Genomic DNA, 22068 nt, shown 5'->3' on the forward strand with positions numbered 1-22068 from the left:
TTGCGTTGTGGAATGCAAGAACTAAACAATAACATACAGCCTCCTTGAAGAAATAGCACTGAGAAAATGACGTAGCACTCAGGAGATGCAGCTTACACCCTTGCCGTATTTTAACGAGTCACACTCGTGCTGAAGATTCTTAACAAAGTCTAACAAATACGAATGTTACGCCTTTCTTTTTAAATGAAATAATATTTGATTTGTTTGTAATCAATATTTCGGCATTAAAATAAATGTAGCGACAAACGAAATTACTTTCCAAACAACCTAATAGTATATCCTTCGCCGTTCTCGAAGTAATTTCCCTAATTCTGACGAAATATTCTCGAACGTTCACGCTGCGTAAAGTAGATGCAACGGTGTACAACTATAATATTGCCCGCGCAGTATCGCATAACAAAAGCTCCCTGTTGTAACACAACTCGTGCAGAAAATGCGTAACGCTTTTGACGCTAACCCCGGCTACGAGATAGTTTTCAGTGCGAAGCCTTGAAGCGTTCAACTAGAAGTTGAACTAGACAATGCCTACGGAAAGTAAAGCACGCTGGCGAGGTGTTCTCGTGTCGGATACGGCGCAGAAGTCAATGCAGGAGAGAGGATTGTGTTACTTCTACTCATTGCGGTCGGAAATAGGCACGTATAATATTTTGATTGTATGTCGTCCTGTGCGAGAAAGTTCGGTTTCCTTTCTCCCTTTCGTCGAACCGCTTACGCGAGCGATTCTTTTTCACGTCACAAGCTAAATTCGCTGCCCCATAAATATGTCCGTACACCTTGCAGGTGATATATTTCGAGCCTCGTTAACGGCGTGTCACGCACCCTTCAATTTCCGAAGCTTCGATGCTCATTATAAGATACACGCGGACTTTGTGAAAGAAAGTGAACGTCATAAATGGAACTGATCGAAAGTAACTTATCAAAAAGGAATATGAAAACAATTTTTCGTGATATTTTATAAATTTTATTAATTATGATGTATTTGGTATGTAATCCAGTAGAATTGTACTCGAGGCGGTTGTTGATCGAAGTTTCGATCCTGTGGGATCAATGGTTCAGGAGTCATGCTTGCTTAAAGTTGAGCAATCTGCAGTGTTTTTGACAGGTAAGGGCGCCGCCATATTAGTTTGTAGTGACGGTCGCGCGCCGCTTACCGAGTTGATTGTAATTAGGTCGGAGGGGGGCAAGGACCGGCACGCGATTGTCACTACAAACCAATATGGCGGCGCCCTTACCTGTCAAAACCACTGCAGACTACTCAACTTTAAGCAAGCATAACTGCTGATCCATTGATCCTACAGGATCGAAACTTCATCATAATTTATAGGAGAAAGGCACAAATTTTGAGTCCGGTAAAAGTAAAGTTTACCCAATCTTTCTTTTTCATTTCGACATATGTAACATAATATAAAAGTTAAAATTGTATAAACCTAGCTTTTTCCATTGTATTGATATTTAGTTATAATTCATTTTCAGTATCATTCAAATCTTTTTATATGCTATCAAATCTGAATAAGTATCAAAGTCACACGATCAGCGTCATGCGATGAATCAGTCTTCAAAGTGTAAAGATCAATGAACAATGTTATGACATGTTATAATACAGTAATAATGAGGCGATAAGATAGCTTTTCTCTTCGGGAAAAGTCAGTGTCATGTATGCATGTAACCATGAATTCATGGTGAGAATATGCATGTACATTTCCCAGCTAATTTGTTTTTAAGAATGCATTTTCACACAGTTCACGCATCTTATCTTTAACTGTAATTAGTGTATTAATTACAATGTTGACCGTAATAATCCAAATACTCTATTGTTTGCGGGTTTAAATAAAGTGGTAGTCTAGTGGTAGTCTGGCAGGAAGGGATACACTTCCTCGAGAACCAATTTCCTCTAACTGTTACGAACTGCGCAACAATAAATTGTTCTCGAATATGCAGCTGAAGAATTTGTAAACCCTGTACAGTGACTCCCATTAATATTCGGACGCTCTAAAATAACGATTACTTTTTTAATATTGGACTATATGATTTGAACTTTTTGGCAAACAGGATGTGAAAAGAAATTTTTTCAAAAATTGCGATAGTAGTGCAAGTGTAGAATAATGTAATATTGTTTACCATTAACAATGGTAAAAATTGTCTGCATCGATTGCAAGAAATAGAAACTAAATTGAATATTATTTCTTCCCTTCTTCCCTTAATGAATTTTAAAAACTTCTCAACAATTTTGAATTTCCTCTACTCAATTTTGCTGTAAACGCATAAAGATCCGCAGTCTTATACTAACTAATCACAATTAGATGTATATTATGTAAAAATGTCAGTACTACCTTAAAATGTTGTGAATGTGACCGATTTATATGTAAAAAACATTTTGTATAAAGTATGTAATGAGTAGACTGCGGATTTTTGTGCAATTATGGCTTCTAAAAATTTTCAAAAAATGCTAGAATATAAAATATGACAGAATATACTACGATTTTAATTTATTCCAGATCTAAAAAAGCTACTACCACGGAAAATAAGATTCTATCTTATCCAGTTTCTTAAAATTCGTCTTTGCATAAACATCCGCAGTCTAGTAATGAGAAATAATAGAAAAAGAAGTAATGGAACAACATATGAACACTGGTGAAAACCATAGAATGTAGAATATACTATCAAAGATTGATTTTAGCAAGGAGCATGAAGCACGTGAAGTTCCTAATCTTTAATAAAAATCTATATTCACACTAATATAAATATACGATAGTCGAGAAAACAGGAAGAAATCGATATATTTAGCATATCAGTTGTCTGTCGTGTAGCTGATAAAGCAATTGACAACTTATATATTAATTTTATCAGAACATGTGTATGTAATCGATCATATGATAGGAGGTAAACTGCAAAATTAATCTAAATATATTCAATGAATTTGGTCATTTCTATTTCGTACTGTACCTTCATCACGAAGCTTTGATTGATCGGTGTTTTTCATTAATAACTCCTTAACAAAGCCACGGATGCCATTTTTGCAAAGGAAAATGTTCAAATAATCTCAGGAACTTCAACATTTCCGGATGTTGAAGGGATTTTGAGACACCCCGTATAAAGCTATGATCAAACGATAATTTTTCTTATGTGCAAATATTGTTCGTAAAAGAGAATCAATTTTCCTGTTTTTCATAATGTTTTACATTTATGTTATTTGTATGATTTTCAACAAATATAGAAAAACAATTATAATATGCTCCTTTTTGAATTTTGTAAATATCATTCGTATATTGTTTTTTATGAGCTTTTTCCCAAACCTTAGGTCGTCACTTACAAGGGAAAGACCCCAAGTGTCCGACTTCGATTTTGATAATTTTAGTGAGATGATGGTATTATGGATCCCTAATTATGTATGCAAAATATTAGGTGTAGTTACTCAATAGTTTTAAAGATATAAACAATTAAAGTTTCATACCTGTGAATCACGCAACCTGCTTACACAGCTAATGGAACATCGAAAACAATGAAACTTTAATTGTTTATATCTTTAAAAGTAACTACACCTAACATTTTTCATACATAATTAGGGATCCATATACCATTATCTCAGAAAAAATTACCAAAATCGAAGTCGGACATTTGGGGTCCTTCCCTTGTTAGGTCGGCACTAAAAGGGTTGAAGTTCCGCCAGGTTCGCGTGCTTTAGTTTAGTCAGATATCCTCTCTGGTTTAGTATACGCACAAAGTAGAATTGGTTGACCATGGTCAGACGTGTCAGACGATTCCTATGCAATAGCACGTGCATTCGCTGCATTTTCAAACTCGATTTTCTCGAAAACGAGCTGCCAAACGAAAAAATGTTATTCCTTTCATTTGACTTATTGTTGCATGTAGAATCACCACCTACCCGGTTATACTACGATTTCGCAAATACCCTGTATATGTGTGCACATTTACGAATGGAAGGAGACGTACTTGCTAACTGCACATGGTGAAAGAATTATTGATCTTCGTCTCGTAATTTTAGGGAAACGGAAAAGGGGACTTGGAACTCATGGCAACACGATAGGAGGGTTCGCACCCTTCGTATTAGACATACGATCCCTTAAGGGTTGGTAACAGTACTGCAATCGAATTTTAGTTTCGTTGTAAGTATCGTTTAAACAAGTTTCATGGGAGGTATGCTATTAAAACTTTTAATTGCAACATGTTCCGAAAGCTGTAATACGACTAACAATCGAACAAGTTCGTCAACAGTTCAATCCGCGTGTTCAATTCGTGCTACGTAATATTATGTAGATGAATATCACAAGATAGAAAATCAGAAATAACAGAAGAATTGTAAAATTACGATCGCCAACAGATTGCAAAAAAGAAGGCAGATTGAAACGAGCGCCCGCGATGAACAAGTCGGTCGTTAACTTAAGACCGATTTTATATTTTTCATCTTACAATTATTGAAATGATGAAGTTACTTGCATGGAAATTGATTCGATAAATTTCTTTATCCAAGACTTTATCCAAAGAATTGCGCGAAATCTAAATAAATAAAGCCTCGTCGATTTTTGCAAGCTAAAACATTTTCATCGCTTTTAGTGCTCGGTAGGTTTAGTGTTAACATAACTTAACTCAGTTCTGGTTATCCGTGTGCCCAGTTTTGTTAACTAACCCGTTTTTCCTTCCAGCTTTTCCTTACATTATATTAGAGGAGATTTAGAATTGTATGAATATACAAAAACTTCAGAGAACCTAGAATTACTGCGAAATAATTTTAAGAGTCTGCAATCATAATAAACAAAAACGTATCATATAACGATTATTCAATGGCACGTAATTTGATCAATTAAATCGTGAGAAGACGTTAATGTTCCCAGGTTGAATATGCATGCATGTATAATGTACAGCTCCACTATTTAGTCTCCTTATATACGCCTAAATAATAGCTAATTGGAGAGAGTACAACACAGTTTCTTAGACCCCTTTCTTATCGTATCAATAGATGTGTGTCAGGTTGTTGTCACAATTATCATTGTGTATTGTCTCGCTTGAGTTACTAACTCTTGCACAACTGTGAACTATAGTCGATTGAATCTTTGTATACAAACTTATCAGTCAGATAATCAGTTTATCCAATCTTTTAGGATCACTGAAACTTCGTACGTCTATCAAAGGTTTAACAAACCGTGCACTCGTTTTTGTTGGAATTCCTCGCACAGTAGACATAGAATAAACGTAATATGCTTGCATGTGGATGTAAGAAATAAACTGGTATTGAATTAGTTTCTTTAAAAAGTATAATTCTTTTTAAACTTAATGGTATAAGATTTTGACATCTCTATAGGATTATGTCGAGAAATGCTTTATCATCGACAATTTTATAATGATCATTCCATTCTTACCCACTACATCAAAACGATGCAATAGAAAATTGTGCCAAGGACGATTACAAAATGAATGTCATGCTTGTATCTCATAATGTAGTATAATTTCCGCATGCAATGTTTTTATTAAGGATCTGAAGCACTTCTGAAGTCTTTCAGCCAGGACCTCGAAAAAAAGAAAAACACAGTGGAAGCAACGTGGAAGCTTTAAAAAAATAATATCGAAAGAATACGGAAAAACTGGAATACATATTAAAATTTTCAATTTATCATCGATATTTAGTAATCGTAATGTGACGCTAATGTCAAGAGAAAATATTTCGAAATTCAAGAGAAAGACCAGAGGTTATCATCGTAACTACTTGATAAATTCTAACTCTAACTCTAATTCCCTTTAACCCCTTGCCGTACCATTTTCTTTGCACTCACAGTGATTAAAACGTCTTTATCCCCAAAAATGTCATAGAAGGGAAAAGAAAATTTATATTTTTTGTATGTCTATATTTATTTTAGTGCTTAAATATTAATTACGAACGAATCAAATTTTATTTCATCTAAAAGGAAACACGTAGCATTCATATTTGTTAGACTTTGTTACAGTGGTTAAAACGTATTTAACCCCAAAAATATCGTAGAAGGGAAAAGAAAATTTGTATTTTTCGTATGGCTACATTTATTTGAATGCTAAAATATTAATTACGAACGAATCAAATTTTATTTCATCTAAAAGGAAACGCCGTAGCAATCATATTGGTTGGACTTTGTTAAAATCTTCATGACGAGGCTGACTCGTTAAAATACGCCAAGGGGTTAACTAATGAGTTCGCCGATCACTGTCCTTATCGAACAGGTTAAATTCCAGAAAGAGCATTTCACACTCGTGCCATTATTTCCTCTACTGCGCAGGTCTGGAATCTGCCCCGATCAAAACATTCATCCCAATGAACGTAATAAAAAGACGATCAATAACGCCTATATAGAGCGCGAGTAAGTAAAATACGTTTGGAACGGCGCAGGCCGATTCGGTATTAAGAACAAGTTCATTATCGTCCATAAATTACGGCTTATCGCGTCGACGTTGTGCCACGCGGATTGGTCGTAGGTTCAAGAGTCAATAATGACCAGAGATAACTTTTTATCGTCCAAAGATCCCAGACGGAGAAAACACGCGCATGGTCTTCCAAAAACGGGACACGGATCCAATCGGTTTCATTAATAGTTGCACAAAAGACACTACCACAATATTCCACGCATTGTTGCTTTACACATTAAATCAACGAAATATTTGTTAGATTGTGACACGTTCTGTTGTACCATTATTCAAAATATTGTGTATATTATTAAATATGTTGGCATCTAATCAATTACTAAATATTTAAGTATTGTACGAGGTATTGCACCAATTTTCCATATCCATGAATTGGAAAAAGTCAGATAGAATGGAATTATTCTAGGTCGGAAGAAATGTTTAATTTTCGAGTTAAAATGGCTCCGAGTGCAAAGGGTTAATGATTTAGGTATGACTTCCACGATTTTATAATTGATTTGTAATTCTGTGCTTGCGACACATTTTGAAGAAATGCACAACACAAGCACAGAGAAACGTTTCACGAATTCAAAGAGGAGAAAACGAATATTGATCATTTAACTGTGGATCAAATTTATGCGAAATAAAAATTGTCTGCATCGATTGCAATAAATAGAAGCTACAAAATGTGTCGGACATATACATTGTTTTATAAAAATGACAAGACTGCGCTTATTTAAATAAAGAAATTCATTGAATAACTTCTGATGGAAGCATCTTTATTAAATATTATTGAAAACGTGAAGCCGGTCAATATACTGTTACCACGTCAGTATATGCAACCTGATGCAACATGTATATTTTAGTCACTCCCATGAGCTTGTTATAAGCTTTGGGGTGTTATTTTTCATAAAAAAATATACTAAATATAAGTGCTTGGCACGGTTAGCGATTTTGCACTGCATCACTAGCCACAACACGGACAGAAAGGGGAGAATCATTTCTCAGTATGTACAAACGGGTAAATCTTCACCATGGGGGTTGTAAGGAGAAGAAAGAGAGACCGGAGTCTCGCGCAAAATATTCGCAACTGGAAAAATCGCGACGGAAGAGCCGGAGACGGTTGCGTACGTCTGTTGCTTTCATTGTTAAGAGCGAGACATGCATCGCGTGCGCTCAAGGCCCCCGGTGCAGCTGCAGCAACTATTCGATTCAGAAGCCGTGTCGATGAGTCATCGTGTTCCAGACTGTCAAAGCGGCGGTGCGCAGAGGAGATAGTTGGCACGGCGAGCGTACCCGAGTCGGTAGTGAACCGACGGCTTTCCAAAAATCGCGAAACCACGGCAAACTGATGTTTCATAGGTTTCACGTTCGCGTGGGTGTGGTGCGCGTATGATACGCGGAGGAGCACGTTCTCCGCGCGTGATCGATCGCGTCTCGAGGTCAGCCACGAAAACTTGTTCGAGGATTCCGGGGGCTCGGTGTTGCGACTGCACGGGGCCGACCTTGAGCGTGAACCTGAAATAAATGAACGAGAACGAACGGCGGAGGCCGTGATCGTTTGAGATTTACCCTGGAGCATATTGTGATCGGTCTCCTCGTCCGCTAGACGCCGGACACTGCCGATGGAGGACAGCAGACTCATGGTTGGTCGATGAAGAGGACCTGGTCCTCGTGATCCTCGAGCCGGGTCGTCGTAACCGTGTCGATCAGCGACAGGACTAGAGAAAAGCCGGCTAGCCGCTGGCGCGCTCACGGGATTGGTCGGGAACGGTTAGCGTTGCTGGCTGAACCAATGGTTGGTGGTCATGGAGTCGTGTTGTCGGCGAACACCTTACCCGGCGCGGCGAACAGAGAGCCTCTACGAACGCACCTGTCGGCCGAGCATCCGGCCGACTCGAGAACGCTTCACCGCCGCGACGGTCGGTCACTTTCACTCGACGATGGAAAGGATATCGCGCGATATCGTCGTCCGCGTGAACCACCTGCTAGCAAACTAGCGCGTTTTCGTTTCCCCGGAGCTGAACAGAGCGATCTCGCCTCGGCAATCTTTTTCTGATCAGCACCAACCGACCTGGACGGCGGGGGATGATACTCTCCGACTCACAGATGCGATCACAACTTGCTGCCCTTCAATCGCATCACCACCCCGACGATCCTCGATCTTCCTGGATCCCCGTCGAGCGTGTTCGACCGATCACCCACACTACCAACTATCGGACACGGAGGCAGACACGTCTGCTACTCTGGTGTTGCGATGTCGTCACCGGTACGGTCGTCGGCTACCTCGGTGTTACGATACGGACCAGAGACGGAGACGGAAACGGAAACGCGGCGAGAACCCTGTCCAGCACCGTTGCTACGTCGCGAAAGACGACGACGCATAACGCGTGCAGGGACACCAAGCACCACCAACAACCGCGATCAATAAGAGCTGCCACGGCGTCTGCGCCGACAATGCGATGCCACGCCGGACGAGAGGAGAGAGACAGGGACACAACGGGCCGGTATCAGTGTGTCCGTCGGCCTGTCGCGTCGGTGTGCCAGCGAGCTATCGACGCCGAGCACCGTCGCGTATCGACAATTTAGGGTGCTCCCCGTTCTCGGTTCTCGCCACCATACCTCGTGCTCGTGGGAGGGAATGACTGCGTTAATTGGTTCTTCGGGTTTCCCGACTGGCTCCTTCGCTAATCAGCGCCAACGGAAAACTCGAACCCCATTGCTCTTCTATTCGCGCGTTAAGTGGATTGTCCGGTGTAGCCGTTCGAAAAAATCGATTGCGAATCTTTGTGAAAAATCCAAATTTTCTAGCTGAACTGCAACAAACCGGAGTGACAGAAATCTATTTTCTCTCTTGATATGTTCAATAGGTTCAGAATAATATAAAATTATTTTTAATTTCGTTTAATGTTTTTAATGCATTTTAATTACACACCTATTCATTTTTGTCATAAATGCATCAAATCCGCTGTCTACTTGGAGTAGAAGCAGTAAGATCACACGCCATTTCAATAATTTCTTCACATTACTAGTGTTCAAGGTCATCGGAAGGTCACAATCCAGGCATAGTCAAAACTGCACTATTTCTTCTACTGTAAAATGCAATAGAGAAAAATACAGGTTTTCTTAATTTAGAAAATGTGAGTTACCTTGAAGAAAATTATTCTTTTCAGATTATTCCTTAGTTGAGACCATTCAACTCGAGCTATGACCCTGCAAAGGAGATATTTAGGTGGCCTCTTTTAGCTGGGATACCCTGTATACATGTAAAAAATAAATAGGATTGTTGCAGAATATTCCAAAAAATCGTAATTATCATTTAAAAGTCTTAATTTTGTGTTTTACATACTGTCGTCTTAATTTACAATTTTTATTTTCTGTTCGATATTTTCGTCTTTCAAATATAAGCGAGTATTTACTCGCGCAATCGATTTCCTATGAGAATGACGTTAGTCTTTCAAATTATATACATTCTCTCTTAGTTTCACATGGCTATAGTAATTAGCTGGTAGTGACTGGTATAGCGAGTTCTTATCTTCTCTTATGCACAAGGTGAACTAATATTAGCTGATTTATTCCAACGAACGGTTTACTTTGTTTCTAATCATTTTTTAGCTCTTTTGTCTCAGGTAGAATACTTCGACTTAACTAAAAATGTTTATAACGAATAAATACTTAAATTATTTCGTAACCAAGTTGCCAAACACAATTTTGGTGTAATATTAAACACCGCAAGTGCTCTGCCTCCACCTCGCATTTGCATTTTGCACAAAGATACTTCGGATATTTATGTAAAATAAAAATGTTTCAATTAAAAATATTTAAAGAATGTTTAAAAATAAAAAGGTGTAAGGTAAGGATGAATATTCTTTTTTAATTGGTTTAATAGATTGAAAATGATATAACAATACTTTAAAATTGTTCTAATGCTTTTATTGTTTGCGTACCTTCACCTATTCTTTTTTTTATTATAGTCAGTCTAAAGATTAAATTCATGTGTTGCTTTGGCTCTACTTCCACTTTTAGTTTGTCCTTTTTTTTCCTTTTTCGGATGATATATTGCATAATTTGTAATAATTTTCCATAATCCATTTCCACGCTTTATACAGATTATAATTAAACTAAGGTACATAAAATGAGAAAGTAGGAAACCACATTTTTTGGTGGACGTGGTTACTTGAACTAGTGATCACTTTCGCACCTGAAGCGATCGGTTCGAGTAACATTGGTTCAGGTGAGTTTGATCGACTCGCCTCTCACTACGGCGGTCTGAAATATGTAGGGCGAGTTTAATTGCCTAACTTCCTTTAAATTCCTAGCAACTAGCTATTTACAATCTGTCGTAATAATGTTCTCCATCAAATAGAATATATTATGAACCTTTCAAATTTTTACATTCGACATTAACCGCAGGAATTAATAGATTTCAATTAACACTAAACCTGGCGGTCAAATGACTTTTTCATTTCACAATTATTGAAATTATGAAGTTGCTGACGTCGAAATTGATTCGATAAATTTCTTTGTCCAAGCACATATTGTTATAAAAATTGCACAGAATCTAAATAAATAGAATCTTGTCATTTTTGTAACTAAAATCATTTTTTATTAGTTAGTCGGAACGCTACGGACATAATAAGAAAGTCTTATAAGGGTGTTCCAAAAATGTTGTACATACTTCCTCCAAAGGGGTGGTTCGCGATGAATGTTCAAAACTCTTGAAAATTTTAGTGGTGTTATAGTTATGCTCCGCAGTATACAAATTCACATTGTTTAAAAAATTACATATTATTTTATTATTATTAAATATTAAATCGGAGTGATGGTACTGGAGGAAACCATGAGAAAGAAGGTACGAATAAGAGTTGAAGAGAAAGCGTGAAGATTTGAAGAAAAAGTGGAGAGATTCGAGGGAAGAGTTTTGGTAAAGGAATGCCTGAGGGAAAGAGAAAAGGTGGGAGAGATAACCAGAAATAGCAAAGAGAGAACGGAATACCTGAACAACAAGGGATACAAGTCGAGCGGGAATAGAAAAAGAAAGAAGGGAAGGAAAAGGAACTATGGAAATTATCGAGACTCTGAAGGAGAGGGATAGACAAAACCAGGGATAGTGGCAATATAGTAAAATAATGGCATCTAGGTTCTGTGATAGGTATAAATACATACATGAAGTAAGGTACCAAGGTACCTAGAGAAGAAAGGAAAAGGAGACAGCCAGAGCCTGATGGCTAGAGTAAGATGTGGAAATATGGAAGAAGGGAATAAGTATTGAAGAATAGAGGAAGAGAGAGGATGTGCATGCGAGAGACACCTGGGGAAGCTAAAGAACCACTTTTTGTTGATGTCATTTTTTTTATTATTTTAGAATGCTCCTTTTCATCCAAAAAATTACCAGTTGTAGATGCATTTCCTCCCTATAAGATTCTGGGGTCATTAATACAGCTTGGGAAGATATTTTTTTGTGATATGTCATTTGCAGGTTCTAGCGAAAGGAGTTCTTAATACAGTACACCTTGAGTCCCTAATATGACACCTAGTGCCATATTCGGCACCCACACCAGAATGTCAATATATAACTATACCCATATTAGGGAACCCTTGGTAGTGCCATATTGGGAACTCCACGTGGACTGATAATGTTAGCTACTGACATAGAGATAATGAATTTCAGCCCAAACCAACAGTTGGCAAACATTACTATAAATAAACTGAAACTACAGATATGTTCAAATATTTCCAAATCACTTACCTTCCTCGGAAAAGATACAATCGAAAATCTAACCACAAAAATATTCAACACGTGGAGACACAACTGGCGGTGGATCGATACTAAAATCTATAAAATGGTGCGATTGCACTGCACACTGTTGAGTAAACATGGTAAACTATTGTTTGAGGATTTTCTCACTGGAGTGCGACTTCCCCTTTACAAGATTTAAGGTAGTGCCATAATAGGGGACTGTACCATATTTGGGCACTTTACCCTATAGAAAAGATAGTATTGGGTTGGCAAATAAGTTCGTTCGGTTTTTTAGAGTGGAATAAATCACAAAAACCGAACGAACTTATTTGCCAACCCAATACAAGATAGAAGAGTGGGAGAGATAGTAGACTGGCTCAAGAGTATCGAGAAAAAAAGGAAAGAAATAATCAGAAGGAGAGAGGGAGAGGCAATATTAGATGTAAGACATTAGGATAGATTAACATTGATTATAAGCAATAAGACATAGAGTATGGCATGGAACATGGATGGATGGGTGGAAGAATGGATGGATGGATGGAAGGATGGGTGGCATAGGAGAACTGTAAACTAAGCTCAATTTCTTGGCCGCGAGGTCGAAATAAATAAATACTACTACTACTACTACTACTATTAAATCGGAGTATGTATTGATTGAAACTGATCAGTGGCCAAATATTTTCTACGACCATGGGAATTATATAGATAATAATTGGTCGATGAAAACGGTCGATTTCATGGATCGCAGGCATTTCATTTTCTGGGTCTCCAACAGATTACGATCGATCCATCGTTCACACTTTTCGTTCAGCGGGAACTAGGATGGCATAGATTTTCTTTGAAGTGCGCGAACAGTCAGAGCAAATATAGCAACCAATCGGAATGTAGAAAACCAGTATGAAAGTAGGTGACACGCGAGATCACATGAATTATCATACGTAATTTCCTCGGTTGTATGAACATAACATGCGTCCCATGTAATCACGCAAACTCCCGTGCGAAGTAAAAGTCCCGCGCGCGTTATTGAGTACTTTCGTCGTGCCGCCGTCAACAGTTTCTTGATGCAACGTTGTTTGCGGAAGAGCCGCGTGAGAATGAGAGAGAGAGAGAGGAGGGGGTCTTAGATCTTTCCGGAATCAACCTTGCGAGATCCTGTAAATTTTCCGTGATAATCCGACATATCTTCCGTGAACGTGACTCGACACCGGATTGCAATCAGCATTGGAACATTCTCTCATTCCGATCGATAGTCTGTTCGGTCGCAGCAGCCTCGCCATAAATACTGTCTGCGTCAGATGCTATCTTACATTCTGATGATTGGTAGACGCTGCAAATATTTTCCTCAACGATTTTATTAATATTCATAGGTAGACAGCGGATCTTTATGCAGAATAAAAATTTTCCACACACCACCACACATGACCAATCACATATGTATATATTTAATTAATTTTATGGACCTGTAAGACCTCGTACGGACGTCTCAAAATCGTCTAAACATACGTCTATGAGCCGTCTAGAAGACGTCTTAACCACTTGGATATGTTGCTCGATTTTGATGAAATTTTCAGCATGTACATTCTGTGGTTGTAAATAAAAAAAAAATTAGAGTTTATGCATTAATTGAGCTTTACGCTATAGGATTTACGTATTTACCAGAAAAAATACTGCAACTTAACCGATGTCCTAAGTCAGCGCTCGGATTTACTTACTCGCGACGGCCGAGTTGCGAAGGCTACGCCCCCTCGACCCAGCCGCGCGTCTCGCTCCCCGTTTCGTCCCTAGTTCTCCTAGGCGCCACGAGTAGCGAGTATGGAACGCGCCTGAGGAGCTCCGAACTATGGCCGTCACGGGGAGCGAGACGCGCGGCCGGGTGGAGGGGGCGTAGCCTTCGAAACTCGGCCGTCGCCAGTAAGTAAATCCGAGCGCTGTCCTAACAATAAGTCAAAGCATTAGTGATCAAAACTTTAAACGGCAATATCTCGAAAGTGAAAATATGTGACATGCGGCGTTCTTCCTGACAACCACAGATATAACTAATATATAGATCGGCAAAACGTATATTTTAAATTTTCATTAAGGTCCCAAATAAAGAAGTTTAAAAAAATGCTTTTTTTATTTTTGCATTCAACCTTGTAAATTGCAATTTTTTGAAAATCTTTTTTGCAGATCATTTAGTAAACCAATGCTTCTAATTGCTTACAGAGCATCAGGTCGCTTGGTACAATTATAAAAAAGTTATACTATATACTGTTTTAAAGTGCGTTCAAATACTTTCGTGGTTCACTGTATAGATTTTGATCCTTCACGTCCCACTTAATCGAAAACGTGTCCACGAAATGTCTGCAACATTATGCAATATCCACTTAGACGCTCTAACTATGAACCCAGCTGTGTGTATATTGCGCGCGTCGTGTCTATGCAATATCGCATCAGCAAGATGCCCCGCTGCGTACAGTCTGAAAGAAAGGCTTACAGGTTGTCAATTACGCTGTCACGACCAATGAAGCGCGTCATTAGCGCTATGGGTCAGCGTGTCACGAACGTTGTTTTTCCAATACCTTCTACCTTTAGCCGAGAAGAAAAAACCCATGATTCCAGTTACATAGCAACTAAATATATGAACGTGTTGCGAGTGAACACGCGTTTCCTTCTTCGACGAATTTTCTTCGAAACTAGGTTATTAGTAATAAGAATCGGGTCATTAGTAAAAGAAAATTAATCTCTTTGAACTACTTTCGCGAACGTACGTAAACGCATGCATAGTGTAGGTCGTAGGTGGTTGTGGACGCACTGACAACTTCGTTGCCAATCGATATGTGGAAACTTTTAGCAACAAATTGAGGCGCATATTTGTACAGCGGCTTTCACCTCGTTGACATTTTTCAAGAATATTAATTTGTTTGATGTGATTTCCATCCGCAATTAATTAGAAACTTTATTCCTGTCGCAGTTCTACAGATACTCCTTTCATAAGTCTTAGGACACCTCTGGTTATTAGTAACACTCTGGTATTTTGTATAGATTATGATCCTTCAACTGTATTAACTACATAATATAAATATAATGATCCAGGACACACGTCAAAAATATGTAAAAACTATTTGCATCAACTACAATGTAATAATTCATTAAAAATAAGTATTAGGACACTTCTGGTTTTTAGTAAAACTCTGGTATTTCGTATAGATTATGAACCTTTAACTGTAATAACTACATAGGACAATTATGGGATGAACTGGATAGACAGCTACGAAACTTTTGCCCTACTTCGAAAACACATTTATGGAGTATTTTTGGAACGAGAATGGAATAATACAAGGTGTCCCAGCTGAAGGAGGCCACCTAAATATCTCCTTTATATTTATGGCATAATTTAAATGGTATCGAAGGAGGAATATTTCTTTTGTCCGGTCATTTTTTCAGTTTTTTCAAGGTCATCGTTATTTTTGATCGGGAAAATTTATTTTTTTTTTTATTCCATCTTGTTAATGACTTAAACACATTCAATTGTATTTTTTCAGCCGCTATAAGATGGAATAAAAAAAATGTTTTCCCGATAAAAAAATAACGATGACCTTGAAAAAATAACCGGAAAAAAGAAATTGTTCTTCTATGATATTCCTCCTCCGATACCATTTAAATTATGCCATACATATTTTTTGTGTCATTAAAAATAAAGGAGATATTTAGGTGGCCTCCTTCAGCTGAGACACCCTGTATAACAACAGAAAGTATGAAAAAATTGATCACGCGGAGGCCAAGAATAGTGCGAACTGTAATAAAGAAACGTGGCGGATTCTTCGATGAAAAAAAAATGTAAATATTTTTTTACTTCTTGGTAAGAGATTTTTGATATATGAGTGCAGCATCCCTTCCTTGACAGGTAAACCTTTAAATAAGGAAAAATTTGTTCGCATCCTTCAACGATTATTTCATTTTTACAGAGTTGAATACAAACAATTGTTCATTGTCATAGATGTCTAATTCGGAATTACAGTAGTTATAAAATTGTTTATTATCATAGATGTGAAATTCGGAATTTTTCACAGTAATTATACAATTGTTCATTGAGTAATAGATGTGCAATTGGGAATTTCAATAGTTATTTTGTTCATTGTCACAGATGTGTAATTCGGAAAAGTGGGTCAGCTAAATTGTTCTAGAGACCTAGCAATTCCATTCGTAGATTTCATTCACATATTACGAAAAGTATACGATGTGGTCAGCCATCAAGAGCAGCCAAGCGTGTGGGTCGGTTACCTGGGGAGAGTCGTGCTGCAGTAATTAACGAGTCATTACTAGATTGCGGAAGTTTATGCAAATTCGCATTTTTGTAGACATACGAGCAAAAACAAATATGTGTCGGGTATGTATATTCCTTTTGTTCCCAATCTTCAAATGAATTTTCATTTTCTTACACTTCGAACATTTTTGTGTCTTGACCTATAAGAAAATCCTCAGATCCGTGATGTTTCTTAGATCGTGTAGTTCTACTTTTTTGTGACCTTGCTGACCGCGTAACACTATAAATTCTAAAGTATCTGTTCGATGAAAACCAATTTTTAAAGAAATTTCTTAAACAAAATGTAGAAGTCCAAACCGAATTATTTTAAAAATGAAAGGTATAGTCCAGTCAATGAATGCTCATAAGGGGGGGTGGAAGGATCACAATTTTTAACTTTGGGACTTTGTTTGGACTAGTTAGTAGATAAACATACTAAAAGTCCCTACTCCTATGAGGTGAGCAGGATGCTGGGGGGCAGGTAGAAGGTCCCCTTCTTCGGTTTTCCGCTTATATCTCGGAAACTATGTGTCCTATCGATAAGACCATTCTATACAAAATTAAAGCTGATAAAATATGCCATAAGATTGATTCAATTCAGTTTTTCGCTATCTCGCATGGTTTCCGAGATATCCGCGCTCAAAGTTATTCCGGCTATTCCGGCCCCATAGTATAAACAACACTAAAGGTAATTTAGTAATCAATTCTGGTTAACAAATTCTTGCACACTTTGCTTAGATTGATTAATTTACTTAGATTTATTTAGAAATGTACTATTTCAAATGTCCTGTTGCGTTTCGAAAATTTTTCACGATCCTCGCAGGAAGGTTCAAAGTCAATGCAAACAAAGATAATATACCTAGTATTTTCTGGGTCATCCATCATTTTGCTGCGGCATCGCGGATTACACCTTCGGCATTAAATGTTTAAGCGCGAATAACGGTGAATCTAACGCCTAGCTGTCATCGTGGATCGTAAACAGAAACTTATCGTCAAGAATCAACACGTGAACCAGTCAACCATAAATTTGACGATATCTATGGGATATTCTCTTCGGTAATGAGCCGGCAGTTACATATGTATATTTATTTATTTGTTATTGCTTTAAACCAAGTGGTTTATATAGCAAGTACAATATTATTACATTTGGCTTACATTAAATAGGTGTTACATATTGTTTATAAATTCTTATGGAACATTGTTTGAAAAAATCATAAATTATTTTCAGACCTTCTATATCAGGTTTACGTAAGAAGAAACCAGAGGTGGGCATTATTTGGCGAAACGAATATTTCAAATGCTATTTAATATTTTAGTTTCTATTTTGCTGAAAGAAAATAGTATTTTAAATAAGATATACAATTTCGAAAATGAAATATTTCTATTTGAACAATCTGAACCTAAAAATAAAATACTTCCATTTCAACAATTTGATCCAGAAGATAAAATATTTCTATTTTAAACTATCTGAAACACGAAAAAAAAATTTTACTTTTGAGAAACCGCATAAACATACAGTCTATCTTATCGTTAAGAAACGATTTATAACCATAAATCTATTGAATTCGAACCATTATTTTCAGCAATAATATTTAAAATTGAAATTAAAAATAAAAAGATAAAATACAAATATTTTCAATATTCTTCAAATAAAATACTATTTTCATAAATTACTGCCTCAAATAAATTATTTTATTTTCAAAAATTACTGCATCAAATAAAATATTTTATTTTCAAAGTTGTACACATACTTCAAAATAAATAGGATTATTTATCATTTACTATTTAAAATACTATTTTCCCCAGCTCTGGAAGCAACTAATACAAAGTGGGAAACAGTACTTGCCTTTGAGAAGCTTTGTTTCGAATGTATTACGTTCGTTTTCATAGGCAGTTACATATATGTAATATGTATAGATTTCAGTGCAAGCGTAAATGAAAAAATAACTTTTTAAAAACCACGCTTATATTAAAATGCACTAAAAAGAAGAAAATAATTTTTTCCTGGTTCTCCATAAAATACCGAATCCAGTTAAATGGTTTATAATATTTTCCCCAAAAATTTTAAGCAACTAGTTCAAACTTTCTTCGGTTATGAAATTAGTGTCTTAATAGATAGAAAAATTTAATATAAATTTACATAAAATCATGACATTAGTGACTATAAGAATAAAAGCGTGGAGCGCTAAACTATATTGACGTAATCTTCGTGGGCGCTGTTAAAATTCGATTACAATATTTGACGCCTAGAACAACAAAACGGCAAGTTAATATAAGCGTGGTAAAATAAAATGGGAAACAGGAAAATGTTTACACGAATTGAGTGTATCGTACAGTGAAGTTTGTAAACACATAGCAGTGATATTAATAAAATATGAAGCTGTTTCAGGAAAGTTGTTTGTTAGTGAAATTACTGTGCAAGATGCACGGGATACTTTTGATCGGTAGTGTACGTTTTCGCATAACTGCCGGATCTGTTCGGCTTCCAAGATTCAGAACCGATGTTAACGGCAGAAACAGTACTATTCGATTCCAGGTACAAGATTATACTCTGCGACCGCAAAAATTCAAACGATGTTCTCGATTTCCTTCCACTTCCATCCTCGTTTTTCCTTCTACGGTCAGTGGGTGATCGATACCAGTGATCGTTGAGCATGTTCCACGTTTGGATAAATCACGACAAGCTCTAACGATTCAACATCAACACGATATTAGATTCCAACGAGTTTCGTGAATTTTTCCGCGTCGTCACGATTAAACCCGCCGCTCGTAAAAGTTAACGCGCGAGATCCTTCTGCATACCGAGTTAAGGGATTAGAAACTTCGAAGATTTTCTCTCGTTAAACGAGGATGTGCGACAGCAACTATTTCCCTCCCGATCAAACTTGTTTACCGTCCGAATAAATAATGTTCCTCTGCGTACAGTTACATCCATGACTAATTGCCACAGATTAGTACCTCTCTCTTAAGAACCTATTAATTCTGATGTTCATGACTTTTTAATAATATTGCCTGACATTTTCAAGTCATTCTTCAAATCTGTGATTTTTCAGTCCTGAACGAAGTTAAGGTAGAAGAATTGCTTCATTCAGGCACCAAAAATAACAGTAACTCTAAAATTTTCTACGATAAAAATCATTGATAAAAAGTTGATTATTATTGAAATGTAAGATAATGTACACAAAATATAAAGAAAAAGATTCGAAGAACAAAATGATTAAAAAATATCGATTTTTTATAGTTTTTGGCTACAAATAACAGTTATTAGTGTTCAAAAAATTGGATCCTCCTCGATAACTGTTTTCGATGAAGAAAAACTGTTTCGATTGCTCATAACAGTTATCGATGATCGAATTTCTTTTCACTGGTTCATAATAATTATTGATGAGAAAATTCATTTTGGTTGCTTATTTATTGACTTTTCTACTCTTTTTCGGAGCAAGCCTGTGAGATTCATTGAGAAGGTTTCGTACAACAAGACGAATCAACAGGCCGTAAGAACAACACAAAATCTGTTTGTTCGTCACATTACGTTTTGATTGCAGCAATTAATTTTACGAATAAAAAATTTATGAAATAATTGATTGTCTACCATTTGAAAGTTGTACTATTTAATAATAACTATTACAAATTTCCTTCATCAATAACTGTTATGAGCGATGCAAATAAATTTCTCTCATTGATAACTGTTATAAGTGATCGAAATGAATTTCTCTCAACGATAACATTTGCCAACAAGAGAAAAAATTTTCGGTTACTTACAATCCTTATTGGCACCAATACGATTTTAATCGATGAGATACTCGTTATTCTATGACTTTTTTTCTTTTTGGTTATAACAGTTATGGTCCCTGGCTTCATTTAGTTCTTTCTGCTAAAAATTGTGGAAGTTTTGCGGAAATATCTACAGGTTGTCTATATCTATAAGCAGAGTTGGGCAAAAATTTTATTTAGATAGAAATTTTGAATAGAGTGGGTTTAAACCCCACTTGGAAAAAACCCACTTTATTTGAAATTTTTATTTGAATAAAATTTTTGCCCGACTCTGCCTATAAGAAATATCTATAGGTTGTCTAACAAATAGCTCTGGAACCGTAACAAAACTGTATAGATTCTCCGTGACATAAGTAGATGAAAAAATATGATTGAATGGATATTCAGCGGCGAGGAGAGAGGTCAGGTTGAAATTAGTTTAGGCGACCTCGGAGGTAAAGGTTTAACACGTATTAGATGATAGATCGGATCAGTGGCGGCGCGGCGTGAAATCGGGGCAATTGCGCTTAATCGTAGAAATGGAAGAGGTATCTGTTTTGCAACTCTCCCTTCGCTCTGCCGATCACTTTTGCAGGTATCGTGCCGCATAATGAAAACAGTGCATGCACTTGCGTACGACGAAATACACTTAAACGCTATCAGATAACAGGTACCCCGCATGCTGTCGAATAAGTTAAGGTAAACTGAAATCTCAGTATCGCGTCTTGAAAGGTTGCCCTGTTTCACTATTTTTCAGCATACAATCTATTTTCGTGGTTACTTTGACTTTCAAACGACCTACTACATACCAGACCTGGCCACTTCCGGAATAACATTACTTCAAACACAGTAAAGTCCCAATCTAACAATAAGCCGATTACAGGCCTCTGTGCTGTGACATGCGCAACAAAAAGTAACGCATCGGTGAGACAATACTAGTGCAACAATGAAACTTCTTTATTTTTTTACTTATTTTTAATGAAATTTTACCAATATGCTTACGACATTTTTCTAATTAAAATGACACCAAACAAGATACAATTTACCGTATTTACTGTACATGTAAAGCATAATTTACAATTTATCGTATACATATAAGAAGAAAATTGAAAATAAAAAAGTAAGCATCGCATTGCTATTTTAAACAATACAATAAGTTTTGAATTTTTGCCAACCGTCTCGCTGTCCTCTTCTATGTTCAATTAAACCACTAAATACAGTTAAAATTATATCGTGTTTAGTGTCATCTTAATTAGAAAAATGCCACAAATAAGTTGGGGAAAGTCTCATAAAAAAAGTAATGAAAAACAGAAGTTTTGTAATTTTATTGTATTTTAAAACTTATTGTATTGTTTAAAATACTAATGCAATGCTAACTATCTTATATTTTCGATTTTATTTTTATAGATGTACATAATAAATTATAAATTATGCTTTACACATGTACAATATACAGGGTGGCCCACATAACTCTTAACAGCTCAATATCTCGAAAACTATGTCATCGATTTTAACACGAACGGACAAAGTTGAATGGTAAAATGGGGCTCATACGATACCAAAAAAATCTTTGTTTTTATGCCATTATTTTAGAGATATGAAGGTCACCTTGAGCTGTTAAGAGTTATGTGGGCCACCCTGTATATGGGCCAAACTGTATCTTGTTTGGTGTCATTTTAATTAGAAGAATGTCGCAAGTATATTGGTGAAATTTCACTAAAAGTAGGTAAAAAAGTAAAGAAGTTTCATTATTGCATTATTGTCTCACCGATATGCTATTTTTTGTTGCGTCTTTGACGCGGCCACGAAAAGATAACTCGTCTATGTCACAGCACAGAACCGAAAATCGGCTTTAATTGGGACTCTACTGTGTTTGTAAGTTATCGTTTTGTTATCCCTGTCTCAC

The 22068-nt window shown here is 36.7% G+C and overlaps 2 protein-coding genes across 6 annotated transcripts in view; one reads left to right on the top strand and one right to left on the bottom strand.

Moving 5' to 3' along the window:
- The window catches only part of LOC143206999 (uncharacterized), a 121165-nt gene that overhangs the window by 78047 nt on the left and 21050 nt on the right, over positions 1-22068 (top strand). The gene's annotated exons all lie outside the window — the stretch shown is intronic.
- Positions 1-22068, bottom strand: part of Centrocortin (cerebellar degeneration-related protein 2-like) — a 115205-nt gene that overhangs the window by 73429 nt on the left and 19708 nt on the right. The window contains exon 1 of one of the 2 annotated variants that reach the window (XM_076419925.1): positions 7957-8923. The exons of the other annotated variant lie outside the window; for it this stretch is intronic. Coding sequence (XP_076276040.1) covers positions 7957-8029 — 73 coding nt within the window. The 5' untranslated portion in view covers positions 8030-8923. Of the gene's footprint in view, positions 1-7956; positions 8924-22068 lie in introns of those variants that run through there. 2 annotated transcript variants of the gene reach the window in all.

Source organism: Lasioglossum baleicum, chromosome 1 (assembly GCF_051020765.1).
Source record: "Lasioglossum baleicum chromosome 1, iyLasBale1, whole genome shotgun sequence".
Classification (NCBI taxonomy): domain Eukaryota; kingdom Metazoa; phylum Arthropoda; class Insecta; order Hymenoptera; family Halictidae; genus Lasioglossum; species Lasioglossum baleicum.